This window comes from Canis lupus, chromosome 31, assembly GCF_011100685.1.
Source record: "Canis lupus familiaris isolate Mischka breed German Shepherd chromosome 31, alternate assembly UU_Cfam_GSD_1.0, whole genome shotgun sequence".
NCBI lineage: Eukaryota > Metazoa > Chordata > Mammalia > Carnivora > Canidae > Canis > Canis lupus.
Window position 1 is genome coordinate 38,412,498 of NC_049252.1, and position 18,447 is coordinate 38,430,944.

General features: G+C 64.5%; 1 protein-coding gene across 3 annotated transcripts; it reads right to left on the minus strand.

Moving 5' to 3' along the window:
* Positions 1 to 56: 56 nt before the first annotated feature.
* Positions 57 to 13,179, minus strand: SUMO3 (small ubiquitin like modifier 3). 3 transcript variants are annotated; one of them, XM_038581644.1, is made up of 4 exons: positions 13,018 to 13,179; positions 6,810 to 6,938; positions 3,324 to 3,395; positions 57 to 1,259 (listed from the first exon to the last, which is right to left on the minus strand). In XM_038581644.1, exons 1-4 carry the CDS (start codon positions 13,156 to 13,158, stop codon positions 1,182 to 1,184), a joined length of 420 nt encoding a protein of 139 aa, XP_038437572.1. In that variant the 5' UTR covers positions 13,159 to 13,179; the 3' UTR covers positions 57 to 1,181. The 3 variants fall into 3 exon arrangements, with proteins under 3 accessions (XP_038437572.1, XP_038437573.1, XP_038437574.1); XM_038581645.1 differs by having other exon boundaries at positions 13,011 to 13,177; XM_038581646.1 differs by lacking the exon at positions 13,018 to 13,179 and adding an exon at positions 11,533 to 11,654.
* Positions 13,180 to 18,447: the final 5,268 nt, after the last annotated feature.

Consider the following 18,447-nt stretch of genomic DNA (forward strand, 5'->3'; position numbering starts at 1 on the left):
CGGAACGGGGACAGTCCACCCCCTCGGCCACACGCAGCGTGTAATCCAAGCCCAGAGACAGAATAGCAAACTATATTTACTGTTTACAGTAGCAAAGGACAACAAATCATGTACAAATTGGTGAATAAACAGAACAGAGCCAGCCGACCTCCCACCCTCGCCCGGACAGCAGAACACAAAGGAAACGCAAAGGCCTTCGGCAAGATTTCAGGCAGGTGAGGGACGATGTCGCAGTCCTGCTCGGGGACTAGGACCAGCAGCAGGTGGTGCGCACGCAGCAGCAGGAGAAGCAGCCGTGTAACTGGTACAGAACGAAATCACGTCCTAAAGCGTACACCCCACACCTACTGGGAAAGCAGCGCAGCCCACGTCCACGAGGGCAACGCCAAGTCACCGCTGCAGGGGCTCCACCGCCAACACACTCTGAGGCAGGTCTTTCACGCAAAAACAGCTGCAAACTCAGCAGTGCTGAATCCAGATTTTGTAGAGAGACCTTAACTGCCCAGAGGAGAAACGGGCAGCCACGGCCCCAGGGCCCAGTGAGATGCGTGGGGGTGGCTTCCTTCTCCATCGGGGCCAAGGGTCTGAAAGACCTGCTTATTTTCCTTTTCACCTTTTAAAAAGCCTTCCAGTATTTTCCCTCTGACTTTACTATTTCCTGAAATGCAGTATTTACCATTTCAAATACCTGTGCCTGTATGACATCGTGAGATTGTTTCCCATCCCCAAACCGGCCCCAAAACTCGTCCAACAGCAGCAGCCCCTCTGTGGTGCCATGAGGTCTCCACTGGAATAAACAGTGGGGTGGCGGTGGGGGTGGGGGGGTCAACACCTGGGGTCAGATCCCCATCTAGACTAAAAGTGGACATTCAGACCACACATTTGGGGGCAAAAGTTAGAGGGAGGAAAAAACAAAAATGAAAGCAAACGAACCCCAAAACCCTCACCACTCCTTTCCCCCCAACAAAGACAAGTGTGACTGGCCTGACTTCAGCTGTGGGCGCCCTCCCCCCGCAGAGTTCTGAGTTGCCCTTGCGAAACGTCAGAGAGGAAAGTAATTCTGGTGACTGTCCTCGGGTTTCCGCAGACTCCTCTGTGATTGGCATGGTCACGGGTTCACTATTCCACAGCAGGTGCGAGCACGAGGACACGTGGGGACGGTCCCTGCAGAGGCGGCACCCTTAGGGCCAGCCGCTCTCCCGCGCGCCTCCTGTCTGCTGCTGGAACACATCGATGGTGTCCTCGTCCTCCATCTCCAGCTGGCGGGGGTGCGGCAGCGAGAGAGGGAGAGCAGTTAGTTTCCTGGGATCCCAGAACGCGCCACGCTCACCTGGACGACTCTGCAGGTTCACTGCGCTGTCCCCTCCCTCTGGCCCCCCCCCCCCCCCCCCCCCCCCCCCGGGAACACCATCCCCACCACACCTGTCCTCAGGTGCACCGTGCCGGGACAGCGCTCGGCTGGGATTTCCAACAAGCCCGTTCACCCACCAAGATGCTCACAGAACTCACAAAAGGATATTCGGAGCTAAGGACTCGGATAGAAAAGCAGCCTCTGGGGCGCCTGCCTGGCTCAGTCTTAAAGAATGAGACTCGTGAGCTCGGGGTCATGAGTTCAAGCCCCATGCTATGTATACAGATGACTTAAAAAATAATGAAACCTTTAGAAAGAAAAAATGAGTCTTATTTAAAAACAAGCATCCGGGATCCCTGGGTGGCACAGCAGTTTGGTGCCTGCCTTTGGCCCGGGGTGTGATCCTGGAGACCCGGGATCGAATCCCACGTCAGGCTCCCGGTGCATGGAGCCTGCTTCTCCCTCTGCCCCCTCTCTCTCTCTCTCTCTCTGTGACTATTATAAATAAATAAAAGTTTAAAAAAAAAAAACAAGCATCCAAAATTTTTACCGAACTTTACACAAAATCGTGTTCCACTGAGGAGCACGTAACAGGTGCCGTGGATTCTTCATGACAAGTGCAAGGATCGTGCCTGTGGACTCCAAAGCAAGCCCCGTCACACAAGGAGGATGTGCTAAAGTGAGGGACACGCTGGCTCTGCCCACTGCACCCCTTCCTGCCCTTCACGACCATGGGAGGGATGGTGCAAACGGCTTTCCCTTTCTGGCACAGGGAGCACACGTCTACCCTGATCTCTGTCCATCCTCTGAACAAAAGGAAGCTTCTCTGCCGATTCAGACTAGAGGCTGGAAGCAGTCCCGGGTCCCAGGGACATTCTCAGAGGGGACTGGGGTAGGGCTGGGAGGGCAGGGCCCCTCTCCGGCTCAGACACCCCGGGCAGCAGCCAGATGACAGGCAGGAGGGGGAGCCCGGGTGCCCCTCCACCTCCCCCCCCCCCGCCCCCAGGAAACTCCCGCAGCCCAGCGCCCATGTGAGCAGTGTGAGGGTCCCCAGGGCAGCACACAGGCCCTCCCCCCGCAGCTCAGAGCCCATGTGAGCAGGGTGAGGGTCCCCAGAGCAGCACACATGGCCTCCCCCCTGCAGCCCAGCACCCACATGAGCTGGGTGAGAGTCGCCAGGGCGGCACACACGGCCTCCTCCCGCAGCCCAGAGCCCATGTGAGCAGGGTGAGGGTCCCCAGAGCAGCACACACAGCCTGCCCCCTCCCCCTGCAGCTCAGAGCCCGTCTGAGCAGGGTGAGGTCCCCAGGGTGGCGCACCCAGCCTCTTGCTGCGTGGTGCTGTCACGTGAACTGATCAGACTGATGCTCACAGCTCCTTGCAGGACAGAAACAGGCGTCCTCCCCACTTTACTGACGGAGAAGACGGAGGCTCAAGGGTGGGTGGCTCTGGATCACGATCCGACAACGGCCACAGCCCCACTGCACTCCTGCTCCAGGCCCGAAGCCCCGTCACCCCAGCGTGAGGCGCAGCAACGGGGTGGGCGTGTGGTGGGCAGCAAGCAAACACCGCGTGACTGAGGATGACGGCCCGTCCCTTCCGCCCACACCCTGAAGGGCACAAGATCGGGCCAGCGATGTGGCTGCAATCCAGTGTCCAGATCCGAGGGGTGGGCGCCGGGAGGGGCGGCAGGAGCGGGGGACATGGCCAGGCCTGGTAGTGGACCCCGGGGCCCCCTGCTCGGCCCGCGGCCCTCCGCCCCGGCCCCCAGCACGGAGCAGGATGTCTGACCAAGTGCATTTTTCTCATTTGAAAAACTGAACTCCAACATTTAAAAATTCAATAGCCTAATAGTTGAAAACCATGAAGACATGAAGACAGGAGCCCCGAGAGCAGCGTTCGGAGCAGCGCGGCCGAGGGCAGTGGCCCCGCGCGGGCCGCAGGAGCCGCTCGGCCGCGCCGCCTTTCGTACCTGCGCGGGGGTGTCCGTCTCGTTAATCGGCTGCCCGTCAAACCTGAACCTAATCTGTCTCATCGACAAGCCCTGCAAAGAAAGACCAATTATCATTAGAAATCTCCAGGAGACACGTTCATTCCAGAAAATAAAACACGAATCTCAAAATATTAGGATTCTGAACGAACTTTCGACCCACCCTGTTAGTAACACTCGTCGGTGGCCTCCGGGCATCTCCTGCGCGGCCCAGCAGCCAGCCCAGGCCCGGGCCCGCGTCCTGCCCGCCGCACCCTCACCTCCCTCCAGGGACAGGCTCCGCGTGGCCGGCACCGCCCCCCAGAACCTCTGGGCGACAAGCCTTCGGGGACCGGCGAGCCCGGGGTCCCAGCACGGCCTGCGAGCGGGGGGCGGCCCGGACCGCTGGGCCCAGGGAGGCCCCAGCGGAGCGTCTTCCGTCCAGGCCGGGCTGTGAGCCGCGGGTCCCGAGGGCAGGCGGACGTGGCCCGGAAGCCGAGCGTCTCCTTTAGAGAGCAACGACGGGGCGCCCGGGGCTCAGCGGTGGAGCATCTGCCCTGGGCTCAGGGCGTGACCCCGGGGTCGCGGGATCGAGTCCCGCATCGGGCTCCCCGCAGGGAGCCTGCTTCTCCCTCTGCCCGTGTCTCTGCCTCTCTCTCCCTGTGTCTCGTGAATAAATAAAATAAAAAGCAATCCCGATTTTACTTAAACAAAACAGGCAGCATTGAGACCAGCATCTCCGCTCCGCTCCCTCCTGAAAAGATACTTAAACATTCAGGCACGAACGACGAGGATGAGGGGAGCAGGAGAGGACTGGCCCTGGGGGAGCCGCAGGGCGGTGGGGACGACCCCGAGGTCGGGGCGGGGCAACACGCGGGGCCCCACAGCCCAGGGGCCCACCCATGGTGTCTGTGCCGCACAGATGAGCACCGGCCGACCGCGGAGGCCCCTGGAAGCTGACACGATAGGCCCCACCGGACCCCGACTCGGGCCCCCAGCCGCACGGGCCACGCACTGTCCCCACCACAGGCAAGAGGTCTACTTTCCGGAAGGTCGGCTTGGAGCCCTGGGCTCAGGACACCAGGGACCAACCAGCCTGGACGCCAGCCGCCCGCCGAGCCCCATTGCCCCGTCCGGCCGCACCCCCAGGGCAGACGGGCCTGGCAGGTGGGCTCCTGGGAAACCTACTGACTCACAGGCTGCAACACCTGCGACCCCCAGCCCACCCGGGCAGGTCACCCCCGCGGGGCAGGGCTCTGTGCCTGCCACTCTCCGCCAGCTTGCCGGGCGTGGTTCTCAGGCACGAGCACTTCAGCACGGCCGTGGGACCATGAAGACTCGGATGTGTGAGCCGTCCAGCCGGTGAGGAGGAAAGGAAGGGTAGGCGCGGAGGACGGGGCACAGAGGCCACACAGGCACCTGCAGCCCTCGGGGACACGGAACACAAGAGGTGGGTGCGGGTGGGAGAGGAAACCCCTCGAAGAACGTGTGGAAACGAGAAGTCACGACAGAAGCAAGACTCTCCACGCAGCGTGGGAACCAAGGCTGAAGGGCCCTCCCAGAAAGAAGCCCAAGAGCAACAGCAAAGCCCGATGCCAGGCGGGCAGAAACAATCCCAAGCGTCAGCTCCAGGAGGGGTGACAGCAAGGTACACGGCGTTCCCAACACGGCGCACGGGACGACAGAGGGCCCGGCATCCCAGGACCGCCCGCCGCAGCCACGTGTCCTCAACAAAAACAAGGGGCGCCTGGCCTGTGACCCTTGACCTCGGCGTGTGAGTTCAAGCCCCAAGACGGGTGCAGAGATGGATGGATGGATGGATCAAAGGAGGAGAGGAAGGAGGGGAAGGAAGGGAAGAAAGAGAGAAAAGAAAGAAAAAAGAAAGAAAGAGAAAAAAGTACCAGGAAAGTGACCGGTACGGTACAATCACGCACCTCCAAGCCCCTGAGAGTGAGGTTTTGGGGCCCAAGAACAGATCCCGAAAGCTCCCAGAGAAGAGCAAAGCGACCTCACAGGACAGAGAACCAGAATGTCACTGAATGTCCGCACCAACGCTGCAACAAGAAAAGGACGTGAAGGGCCCAAAAGACAAAAACGAATTTCAACCTGGAAATGATCGTGCAGCCAATGGTGAAGGGCGAAGGTTTGTGACGGGGAAGTCGCCTGCAGCCCCACGCGCCCCAAGGACACTGCAGAGCAAGACGCTGGAAGACACGCTCCGCGAAACAGGACGAAGCCGGACTAACCCAGAAAATACGTAGGATGGCGGCCAAAGAAGTCTCCGGAAAGACTCGGAGGTGGCTCTGCAAGGACAGTCACACCACAGGTGCGGCGGGACGGCTTGAAGCATGGGGACACGCCCCCCGCACGGTGCGTGGAGAATACGGGCAATGACTTCACAGGACCTCCCAGAAAACCACACACGACGGCCAACAGACCAGCTGGGCCCACGAGACACGAGCCAGACACGAGCTGTCGCCGCGAACCCGCTGCACCGCCCAGCGGATGGCACCTCCCTGGCAGGACCCGCGAGGCCCAGGGCCATGTCCTGCAGGGACCGGGCAGACGCGCGCGGAGGGCTCGTCCCAGAGCAGAGTTTCCACCTCCCGTGGGGAAAATCACCTCGGAAGCCAAACACACGGAGACCCAGGAACAGAGACACGCCAGCCCGGGAAGAACGAGGGAGGCGGCTGCAAGGCTGGCGGGCTCGGCCGGGGGGAGGGGGTGAGCGGGGGGGGGGGGGGGGGCAGGGACGGGGGGGGGGCGGACGGGGACAGGGACGCGGCTCACTCACCGCGTCGACCACAACACAGCGCCAGGCCTGACAAAGCGTCCACACAGAGGAACAGGGCGCCCCAGAGCCCGCACCCCCCACCACACAGCGACACGCGACGGGCCACCGTGTGGGGGACGACGCGGGTGGTGCAGAGAGGCCTGGTGTGTGAATGAGGACAAAGGACAGCAAGGTTGGAAGCACCGATGTGTGTGAGCCACACGTCTGTCCAGATGCTGATAACGACAACCGGGACCTGCGGCGACCCGGCCACGGCCGCGATGCTCGTGAGCAAGGGGAAGAATCAAGCCCCCCGTGAGCCCCCAAGGCCGTGTCTCAGTCGCGGCCCAGCTACTGCGCTGCACCTGCAGGGACGGACTGAGCCACTGCGCTCCCAGCAGCCACCAGAGGGCACACCCCACGCTCCCCGCTGGGGGAAGAGCCGGCGGCCTGGCCTGTCCGCGGACACAGGGCTGATGCTCTGACGGCAGAAGGAAACGGCCACCACGGATGAGCACGCACACGCAGGCACACACACGCGCACACATGCACACACGAGGGACGAGTACACACATGCAGGCACACACACACGCACGCCGAGGGACGAGCACACACGCAGGCACACGCACACAGGAGCACCCCGGGCACACGCGACCCCAGGGACAGCCGAGGCCCGGGCAGCCCGTGGCCCGCAGGCCCCCAGGGCACAGGCGCACCTGCCTCTCGCAGTAGGCCTTCATCAGCTTGCTCAGCGGCGTGTGCCTCTTGATCTTGAACTGGACCACGGAGCCGTCCTGCCCGGCCACCTTCAGGTTGATGTGGTCATTCTCCGTCTTCACCCCCTCCTGCAAGGACACGGACACCGGGTCTCAGCCACGGGCCGCCGCGCTCCAGGCGGCGGGGCGGGAGTCTCAGCGACGACCCCTCCCGACTCCCCCGCAGCCCAGGGTTGCGCACACGAGGGCTTCACGTCCACGCGGAACGAACCCCTCTGGTAGGCGGGCGCGTGCAGGGGCACAGCATACACCTACGGAGGCTTTGGAGGGAAAAACCCGCTTAGGGACTCTTGAGAAACCCCAAAGCCCTCCTTGTTAGGAGAGGACGGTGAACACACGCCCGCAGGCAGGCACACGCCGGGTGAGGATGGGGGGGGCGCAGGCCCCGTGGAGGATGGGCAGGCCAGGGTCCCCCCTCCCCCCGCAGCGGTCCCACCCCGGTGGCATCTCTGACACTTGTGATGCTGTCCGAGCCCCAAACGATCGTGACAGGGGCGGCGCAGGGCCCGGAAGCACAGCTGGAATGAAGCAAGGAGCTGGGGTTCAGGACGGCAGGCCCCCCGGGTCCCAGAGCGGGATTCTGGGAGGTGCGGTTGGGGCACCCAGGGCGGCTCCTGCGGGCTCGGCCACCTCGCTTAGCTGGCGCCGCCGGGGAAGGCGGGAAGCTTTACTCTGAGCGGACGATCCAGCTGGCCCGAGTCCCTTTGGACATAGAGTGCGCCTGTCCCCGTCACACGCGCCCACCTCTCTGGGCCACGCCCTTGGGGTGGGGAGCCCGTGGGGGGAGCCGACCCGAGAAGCGGCCCCGGGAGGCAGGACCCCAGTAGGACCCCCGCCACGAGACAGGATCGCCCTCCGCGGCCGTGCAGGCACCAGCGGGGCCCCCCCTCCCAGTGACTCCGCCGTGGGCAACGCGCGGGACCCGGGGCCGGGGCAGCACCCCCTCGCTCCCCGGAGATGAGGTGTCCATACTTGCCGTGCCTTTTTTTCAAATAAAGGCTTCATTTTGTACATTTAGAGAAGTGTACGTTAAGAGAAAAGGCGCAGCCGTCGGGGCCGGGGGTGCGCACGGCCCTGGGCCAACACCCCGCGCCACACGTCACACTGCCCCTGCCGCCCAGGCCGGCGCCGCTCACCACCGGCAGAGGGACTCCGAGCCTCCCTGACGTGTCGCCAAGTTTTCCACCATCGTCCTGTTCCTGTTCCAGGATCCAATCCAGGCGACCGCCTTTGTATCTACTTAGAGATATTATTTTTTTCCCAATGTTTCTGTGTTAACGTAAACCTAGTGTAAAAGCCACCACATCACCCCCTTTGGTTGGTCTGAACGTCCTACAACCTTCACCACGTCCATCTCCAGAACCCCGTTCACCCTGCAGGACTGAACCTCTGTGCCGTTGAACCCAACCGTGTCTCCCCAGCACCCCCCCCATTCCTTGTCTCTGTGATAGTGACTCCTCTACAGATCCCATAAAAGTGGATCACACAGGGATCCCTGGGTGGCTCAGAGGTTCAGCGCCGCTTTCAGCCCAGGGCGTGATCCTGGAGCCCCGGGATTGAGTCCCACATCCGGTTCTCTGCATGGAGCCTGCTTCTCCCTCTGCCTGGGTCTCTTATGAATAAATGAGTAAATCTTTAAAAAAAAAAAAAGTGGATCACACAGTATTTGTCCTCTTGGGACTGGCTTATCTCATGCAGCATGACGTCCTCAAGGTTTGACCGCGGCACGGCTGGGGTCAGGGTTCACTGCCCTGCCGGGACCGCGTACCACGCACGGCGTGGGTGGGCTGTGTTCACTGTCGCCATCTGTCCACGGACACGGGGTGACTTCCACGGTAATGCTGCGGTGAGCCTGGGTGGACAAGTATCTCCTGGAGATCCCGCTTTCTGATCTCGGGGGCAAGTACCGGGAAGCAGGATTGCAGGTCCATATGCTACTTCTAGTTTTAATGTTTTTAGGAACACTCTGCGCTGACCGCCCGCTTTGCCTTCCCGCCCAGCGTGAGTGTGTCTGGTGTGGGAAAGCACGACCCCGTGGGTGGGAGCTGGCGTTTCACTGCACTTTGATCGGTGTTTCTCTGCTCAGTGGTGGACGAGCGCGTTCCGTGCGCGTGTGGCCACGTGTGCACCTCCTCTGGAGAGGCGCCCGTTCGAGAGTGTGTCCGGTTGTGAACAGTTCTTGTTGGCTCGGAGTGTGAGCGGCGCTCTAGGCTCTCCGGGCAGCAGCCCGTGATCAGAGACGGAGTCGCAAACCCCCCTCCCTCTGGGCGGTGGCTGCTGCCCCCGTGATGGAGCCTCGGGCTGCACGAGCTCCAGGTCCGCTGTGCTCTGGTGGCCTGGCCTCTGCTGTCACATCCAGGGTCAGGAAGGCCTGTCCTACATTGTGTCCTAAGAGCTTCACTGCTCTAGTCTCAACACTTAGGCCCCCGAGCCCCTCTGAGTTGCCTCTTATATACGGTGTAAGGTAAGGGTCCAGCTTCATTCTTCTGCGCGTGGGTAGAGACACTATCTGCTTTTTCAACAAAAAGATACGAATGTGCCAAAACGCACGGATACGGGGCCGGAACGTAGAACGGGCACACGGGGCAGTGGCCACAGGGCAGCGGGAGGCGGCAGGCAGGGACCACCACGAGCCCCTCTCCCTAGGGAAGGACACTCGGAATGGCCTGTCCCGGGCCCCCAAAGGGCAGGAGTAAAGGAAAAGCAACACTGACCACAAATCACTAGGGTCCCCCTGCGTCAGCTACCCAGAGGCGGCAGGGGCTGTCCCCAACTGCCCCCCAGGTTTTCCTCCCACCAGCAGGACGGCCTGGGGTGCCTGCTGCCCTCCTGCCCAGCTCCCTGGGCTCGGGAGGCGCAGCCTGTGCTCGGCTTCCCCGACAGCTGGCACATAGCAGGCGGCCCCGCAGTTCAGAGCAAGCGCGCTCAAGACATCACGCTGCTCCATTTCCTGCAGTTAAGCCTCCGCAAAAGGAAGCCCCCAGAAACCCGCACAGGCACCCACACAGGCACCAGTACGTGCCACAGGCACCCGCACAGGCACCCGCACAGGCACCAGTACCCGAGAGAAGAACGGGCACAGGCTGAGCGGAGGAGGGCAGGGCAGCTGCAATCGCATCAGGAGTGAGGACGGGGTCCTGGAGGGTGACCTGAGATTGCAGCGAGCCCCGCGCCAGCTCCCGAGGGCCCGCCCCACCCCGCTTGACTCCAGTGTGTCCCCAGGGCCCCGAGGCTCCAGGCTCAGTGTCCAAGCTCCACTATCACAAGAAGCCCATGTCCCAAGTACTTGACTCCGCTGAGTTGCCACTTGGCAAAAGTGTAGGCGCCCAAGACGCAGACCCAAAGCTTCAAATGCCGGTTTTTAATAAGAGCAGTTAACCTAACGTCAGGCCTTGCTAAGAACGGCCTGCCTGCGTGAGGAGCACACCCCAGAGGGCCCAGAAAGGAGGGATGAGCACAAATCCAGAACACAGCAGGGGGAGGTGACGGGCAGGGGCCGCACGGGGAGGACGGCGGGGAGGGGACGCGCAGGGGGGCGCACGGGGAGGACGGCGGGGAGGGGACGGGCGGGGGGGGGGCACAGGGAGGACGGCGGGGAGGGGACGGGCGGGGGGGGGGCACAGGGAGGACGGGGGGGAGGTGGCGCGCAGGGTGGGCACGGGGAGGACGGCGGGGAGGGGACGGGCAGGGGGCGGGGCACAGGGAGGACGGCGGGGAGGTGGCGCGCAGGGGGCGCACAGGGAGGATGGCGGGGAGGGGACGGGCGGGGGGGGGCACAGGGAGGACGGCGGGGAGGGGACGGGCGGGGGGGGGCACAGGGAGGACGGCGGGGGAGGGGACGGGCGGGGGGGGGCACAGGGAGGACGGCGGGGAGGGGACGGGCGGGGGGGGCACAGGGAGGACGGCGGGGAGGGGGCGCGCAGGGGGCGCGCGGGGGGGGGACGTGATGGAGAGGCGGACGCACCCCCGGAGAACAGCGACAGCGACGCGACCCATAAGGGAGGGGAGCGCACACGGGAGGCCCGACGGGAAGCTGGGAGCCCCCCGCGGCCGCAGCGGGACCCGCGGGGAGGGGGAGGGGGAGGGGGAGGGGAGGGGGGGGGGAGGGGGCGGGGCGGGCAGCAGCGCCGCAAGGGCTCCGCGGAGAGGTGGGGAGCGGAGCGGCGCGGCCCGGGGAGCCAGGGGTGCTGGGGTGCACGGCGGGGCCGCGGAGGGGGGAGGGGAGGGGGGGAGGGGAGCGGGGAGGCGGTCGGGGCCCGGGGACGGCGGGTGCGGTCCCAACCGAGGCGGCCCCGCCCCCCACGGCTGCGTCATAGGCCCGCCCGGCCGGGCTCCCGGGAGGGGCGGGGCCTGGGAGGGGCGGGGCCGGGAGGGGCGGGGCCTGGCCGCGGGGCGGGGCCGGGTGGGCCGCGGGCGGGGCCGGGGCGGGGCGCGGCGCGGGGCGGGGCGGAGCCGGGCAGGAGGGGGAGGGGAGCGGCGCGCGGGGGGGAGGGGCGGGAGGCCGGGGGCGCGGGGGCCGCCCCGCAGACGCCGCCTGCCCCGGGTCCCGCAGCCCGAGGTCGCGGAGGGCGGAGGGCGCCGGGCGCGGGCCGGGGCGGCGGGGGCGGCGGGGTTGGCGCGGGCGCGGGCGTCCCGGGGTCCCGGCCGGCCCAGGCGCCCTTACCTTGGGCTTCTCCTCGGACATGGCTGCGCGGCGGCGGAGCGGCGGGGAGGCGGGCGGGCGGCGCGGGAGCGGGCGATCAGGCTCCGGGCCCGCCGCTGTCCCGCCGCAACTGCTCGCGGGGCCGCGCTTTGCCCCCGAATCCCCGCGCGCCGGTTGGCTGCCGAGGGGTCACGTGGCGGGCGCGCGTGCACGAGGCGCGTGCTCAGGGCGTCGGGCGCGCGCTCGGCCGGGCCGAGGTTCCCGGGTCGGGAGTGCGTCACGGGCGGGCCCGACGGCGGGGCGGGGGCGGGGGCGCGGGGAGGGGGGCGGGGGCGGATGCAGGACCAGGGCGCGCTCTGGGCACCAAAAGGATGGAGGAGAAAGGGTTGGAGGCGCCCAGGACCCGGGGAGCCCGGGGTCGCCCTGGGGGCCAGCAACAAGGATGATGCCCCTCCCCGGCCCTGGCCCTGGCCCTGGCCCTGGCCCTGCTCCCTCCCCTGCTCAGCGCGGCCAAACCCAGGGGCACCCACTCGTTTCCCAGGTGAGGGGCATCGTTCAGAGGAAAAGGAAGCTGGAGACCAGTGTGGTGAACCGCCCCTGGTGGTCACGGGGTCCCCAGAAAGCAGCCCCGCTACAGATGAGGTGCCGCTGGCCCTGGGGGGAGCCAGTGTCCAGTAAGGAGGACCCGCGGGGGGAGGAAGGTGCTCCAAGGCCGCCCACCTACCCGCTGGGGGGCCTGTGCTGGTTTAGCAAGGTGCGCAGGGACCTCCCAGGCCTGGCCCTTCCCCGGAGCTCCAGGGGGACAGAGGCCTGGGGAAGGCCTTCCCCCTGGGGCCACTGGTCTCAGGGTGGCGCCAGCTTCACCCCGAGCCCCTTCCCCGTGTCCCCTGGCCAGTCCCGATCGTGGCCTCAGCCTGGCAAGCAGAAGCCATGCACCTGCCGGGGTCCCCTGTGGGGCGCACGAGGCTGTGCTGTGACCGCCTTCCTGATGTTTCTGGAATGCACGCTACGCAGCAGAAACTAAGCGCGAGGAGAATCTGAATAAGACTGTTAATTAATTACATACTAGGTCTCTAAGAGAACGTCATGGACGTGTAACCAGTCGTCCAGGGGGCAGGGTCCTGCCGAGGAGGCAGGAGGCTCGAACAGTCATTCTCCCAGTCTGCAAACGAGAGACGCTGGACAACCCGTAAAGCCACAGCTTTTCCGAAACCATCAGAGAGCCGGGCCGGCTGCACCCTGTGTTTATGTCCCGACCCCCCCACCGGCCTGCTCCCACTGAAGCCAAGTCCCCACACAGCTGCCCTCCTCCGCGCCGGTGCCTGACACCCTCCTGCAGTTTGGGAAGATGTTGAAGGTGTCCCTGGAGAGGACACGGATCCCTGTAAAAGTCCCGCCCAGACCCAAGGACATGAGGCCTGCATAATGGTGGGGCTGGACCAGGGCAACAGAGTCCTCCCCCACCCCCCCCCCACACACACACGTGTACACTCACACACCCCGCACCAGGACAGCCAGCACCAAGGAACACGCTGAGTGCTCTGTGCCCGGTCCCAGGGAGAGACATCGCCAAGCTGGGGGTGCACAGGGGAGCCCGAGAGCCGAAGGTGGCGCAGGAACATAGAGAAGCTGCCTCCGGCAGACCATCTTCCAGCCTCAGCACGTGATGCCAGAGGAATGTGTGTCAGCGGACGCGAGAGAAGCCACAACCACAGAACCCGGAGCCCCGACGCAGCCCCTCCGCCGGCAGCCACGCAGGAGGACTGCCCTTTGCCGGAGAGGAATGCCGGGACCTCCGCGTCTGCCGTCCTCCAGATGACATCTGTCTTTCAGGAAACGATTACAAGGACACACACAAAAAGAGAAAAAAAAAAAAAAAACCCGCAATCAAGACAGGAAAATCAAAACCAGATTCAGACAGGACCCGGAAGCTAGATTGTCTGGCAGGATTCGTGTTCAGGCTCCTGCGGGGAAGGTCAGCGACGCGAAGGGAGGGGCTGGGAGCAAGGCCCCCGGGAAGCGCCCGGCCCGCAGACACGCGAAGGAAGCATGCCTTCCACGGGCTCATTCCACGGCCCGTGGACACAGGAGGGAATCCGTAAACTTCCCACTAAGTCCAGGAATCCGCAGAGTAGAACAGAGAGGAGAAATGCGAGGGAGCCGGGGAAACGGAGCAAACAGAAGCCCTGCCACCAACCCTCTCCGAGGGTCTAAGGCACCGTTGGAGCCAACAGAGGACAGAAGGGGCAGACAAACGTTTGCTAAGGGTCTTCTGCAAATAAGACATCACAGCCCAGATCCAAGCTCAGAAAACCCACCCGAGGTTTCCACATCTACGAGGCGCCAGGGCACAGCCTGGTGGAAGCTGGTGCAAACCGCACCTGACATCCGCGGGCCGGCCGGGCCCAGCCGCCGGGGAGCCAGAACCAGAAGGACTTCACGTGTTGCAGGACCAGTGAGCCCGAGGACAGCGAGGACGGTGAAGGGACGGACCCCCGCAGGACTTGTGCTCACGTGCCTAGGCCCAGACACGCACCTTCCCTAACCGAAGCCGAGGCGCCAGGCATGGGCGAGGCGGGGCGGGCAGCTGTCGAGGCCCCGGGAGTCCGTGGGCGCGGGCCGCGAGGGGAGCCCGGACTTCAAGACGTTCAAGGATTCCTCCTCTTGCGCCTGTCAGCTCAGGCCTGGGGACGACCCAGCGTGGCGGGGCTCACCACCTGCAGAAGCTTCGAGGGAGATCCTGTCCCTCCAGCTGGGGAAGAAGACCCTGCACCCCGAGGCACGGGGTTGAGTGCCAGGGCCTGGCTCTGGTCGTCTGCTTCTTTGCTCACCCCGTCCTCTCCCAGCGCCCCCCGTCAGGGGGCTGCACCCGGCAGCAGGAAGGCCAGCGAGGCCTCATGGGAACCCCATCTTTCTGGCCCCACAAACCGGGGCACGGGGACCTGTGGTCCAGAGAGTGGGCGGGGCCGCGGCTGCGTGTTCCCCCTGCTGAGCCCCCGGGGCAGCCACTGGCGAAAGCTCCCCGGAAAGCCCACCTTCATACCTGAGGACCTGCAGAAGGGGCCCCCGGGGGCTGGTGAGCATGTGCCACCCGCAGGCCGCGGGGGACTGGGGCCGCATCCCCTCACTGCGCGGACGCACCAGCAGTCCCAGGCCCGCACCGAGCAGGGTGTGTGCAGGCGGACCCAGCGCGCCCCACCCGGGGTCTCCGCAGCGTGTCTGTCCCTGCCCGCGGACACCAGCACCCAGACTCCACGGCTTCTCGGGCCAAGGGACTCCGAGCTGCGGCGGCCACAGCAGTCCGACAGGGAAACAAAGTGAAAGGAGTCCGCGTGGCTGCTTTGGACTTCGCGGGAAACCACCTCCTCAAAGGGCAGAATGAGGGAGGCGAGCGAGCACCAGAGCAGACCCACGGGGGCGCCTGGGGGGCTCAGGCCGTGGTCCCGGGGTCCTGGGATGGGGTCCCGCATCAGGGCCCCGCTCAGTGGGAGTCGCTGCTCCCTCTGCCTCGCCCCTCCCCCATCGCATGTGCGTGGGCTCACGGGCACGTGTGCTCTCTCTCTCTCACATAAATACATAAAATCTTTATTAAAAAGAGGGGGGCAGGGAGAAGCCCCGGGAGCTGCACCCCCCCCCCCCGCTAACAGGACGGTAACCAGAGACAGCACACCTCTAGCAGTGCGGCTCGGACGCGTGCACCAGCCAGGGCGTGGAAGACGGGGGTCCCCCGGCGCCGTGAACTGAAGTGTGACCCCCCAGGATTCACAGGTGGAAGCCCGAGCACCGACACCTCAGAGCGTGGCCTTATGTGGAGACAGGGCCTTTATGAGGTGATAGGTTAAAAGGCGCGGGTGCCCGGGGGCTCCGGGGGTGAGTATCCTACTCCTCCTTTCAGCTCAGGTCATGACCTCGGGGTCGTGAGATCGAGCCCCGTCAGGCTCGTGCTCAGCACAGGCCGCTTGTCCCTCTCCTTCTGCTCCTCTAATGAATAAATGAAATCTTCAAAAAATTAAAAGGACGGGTGAGCCCTACCCCAGGGTGAGAGGGGTCCTCCAAGAGGAGGACACGTGGGCACAGCGAGGAGGTGCCCATCTCCCCGACCCGCCCTGCCCCGTCCCCGGGGGCCGTCGGCCACCAGCACCGGGAGCCGCGCACGTCTGACGTTCAGATCACCTGGGCGGGGGGGGCGGGGGGGTGGCAGCCGAAGCACACGGATGCGCCCACGAGCCGCCGGCGCCAGGTGCTCCGAGCCCCGCTGTGGGCCGCCCGACACCCATTAGGCGGCGATGCCAAGGGCAGCGAGGCTCGGCGGCCGTGGCCCTGGCCCCATACAGGCTGCGCCCGTGTCTCCCAGTCCTGGCGGCAAATGGCCTCACGGTGGGGACTTGCCCACTGTTACCGGAGGTGACGGTGACATCAGCCTGAGCTCACGAGGCCTGATGGGGACAGAAGGCTGGATGCTTCGTCAGCGCCTGTGTGGCCCAGGGCAGGCGCCGAACCCTTCCCCCCTTGGGGCCGTGCCAGCAGGTGCCCTCCTGGGGGGTTGGTCGCCCGGGGCGTGTGGGAAGGTCCCCCAGAGGGACGGTCACTGCGCAGTGCCCTGAGCGCCGTGGACGCTGGGCTGCCACACTTGGGGGCCTCTTTGGATTGCGGAGGTGACCCGGTCCACATGTGGGCGTGCTGCTCTGACCCACATACGGGGTCATCCTTAAGGCCGCCGCTCCTGGGCGGGGCCCGGAGCGCACGGAAGCTGGAGCTGCCTGCCCGGGGCGCCCTGTAACCCCGCGGACCTCGTGGTTTGGGAAGCGTGTGCGCCTTCGGGCAGGTCCCCGGAGGAGAACCACACGGAGACCATCCCCCGGGAGTAAGGCTTCGCCCTCTGTTAGCAGCCACTCTGCCCTTGAAACGCAGCTCCTGGCTTGCTAGCAGGCACTGGGGGCTCCCGCCCTGCCTCCCAGCCCAGGCAGGGGGCACGTCCCTCCGGCTGTCAGATGCCCGGGCCATTGTGGTCCATGCACTGGCACGGAGCTCTAACCTCGGGTGCTCCCGAGTCACTCCACGGCCCACCCACGGGAAACACAGTCCCGGGGAGGAGCGCAGGAGCACAGACCCCAAGAGGACCACTCTTCCCCCACCCTCTCTGAGATTTCCTGGGGGAGCCTTTGCCTCTCCCCAGCAGCCAGCCCGGCAGAAACAGTCGGATGTGATGCTAACCCCACCGTCATAAAGCCAACCGGCTGTTGGCAGGCCTGCGGGACAGCAAAGGGCAGCCCTGCTGGGCTCGGGGTGTGGCCAGTGCCACCTGCCGGCCTGGCCCCTGCACCTCTAGGTCCAGCTGTCCAGCAACTCATCATCACGGCAACATCTGCCCAGAAGCTGTGCTGGGGGAAAAGGGGGCCACAGCTCATGCCCATGCACGGACCTCCCTTGAGAGGCTGGACCAGGGGACCCAAGCAGGTGACATGGCTGTGGGCATCCACTGCATCCAGCTGGTGCTGATGTCATTCTAGAGGCATGGCCAGGTCGCTTGCCCAAAGCCCAGTGGTTCTCACTGGAGTGGCCGGTCCTCAAACCCTCAGCTGGGCCACAGGGCCCCGTGTGTCCACCCTGGGGCACTGCCCACTGTCCCTCACTGCCCAGTTGGCCCAGATCGTGACAGTGTCAGGAGAAGCACCTCAGGACGGCCACCCCCTGGTCGCTCACACCCAGGTCCCCTGCTCATGGGCTCTGGCCCAGCCCCACTCCAGAGCTCCTTTTCTCTGGTGTGCTGCCCTAGAAATGGGGTGGGAGAGAGTGGCTGCCACACTGGTTCTCTGGGAGACCCGAGGTGGCCATCCTGACAGGCCTCGTCCTCTCCCCCGCCCACTCCTCCCCAGTACATCCCTACTTGCCTGGACGCCTGGAATTCCCCAGCCAGATTCTTTGTCTCTGTTCCCAGCCAGGCCTGGAAGGTCCTGCAGATGCTCCACCTGCTTGCAGTGCCCAACACAAGCATCAGGCCACGCGCCCCAGCCGAGCAGGCTCTATGGTGGTGACTGGGGGGTGAGGGTCACAGGCAGAGCCGTTACCTCCCACCAGGCTCCTGTGGGCGGATGGTGGCAGGCCCCGCGATGGAGGGATGCTCATGCCCAGGCCTGTCCCCACACCAGGCAGCACACACCCCCCTCCCCTCTGCTAGGGATCTTGGGGCACATCTGAAGGGTGGATGCACATCTCCAGAGGAAGCGAGTCCAAGGGGGGCGTCTCTGGGACTCCTCACTGAGCCCTGCTGAGAGACTGGGGAGCCACCTGGAAAAACACACAACTGGATTCGTATTTCACACCTACGCCAGTGAAAATTTCAGAGAGATAAAAAAACTTAGATGAAAAATCAAAATTGAGAAGGCACTAGGGGCGCCTGGGTGGCTCCAACACTTAAGATTCCGACTTTCAATTGCAGCTCAGACCTTGATCTCAGAGTCGCGACCTCAAGCCCCTCACTGGGCTCCACACTGGGCATGGAGACCACTTTTTGGCCCTGGAAAAAACAGGCAATGTATGTTCATAATTTCGGAATGAAGAAAGGCCAAATAGAACCACCCAAAGAGCCATAAGGGAAGACTGATGTTTGATAAATAAAAATACAGAATTTTTTCATGATAAAAGCATTTGTGAAATGAATGGATAGAGGAGTGCAGGTGGGTTGATGGATGCATGGGTGGGTGAATAGGTAACTGAGTGAGTGGGTGGATGGATAAATGGATCGGTGGGTGGATGAGTAGACGGAGGGATGAGTGCATGGATGGGCAGACTGGATAGTGGATCGACAGGTGGGTGGATGAGTAGATGAATGAATGGATGGGAGGTAGTAGGGGTACACAGGTACACGGTAGTGGGTGGGTGGGTGGGTGAGTGGGTGAGTAGATGGGTATAGGTGGTTGAGTGGGTGCATGGATG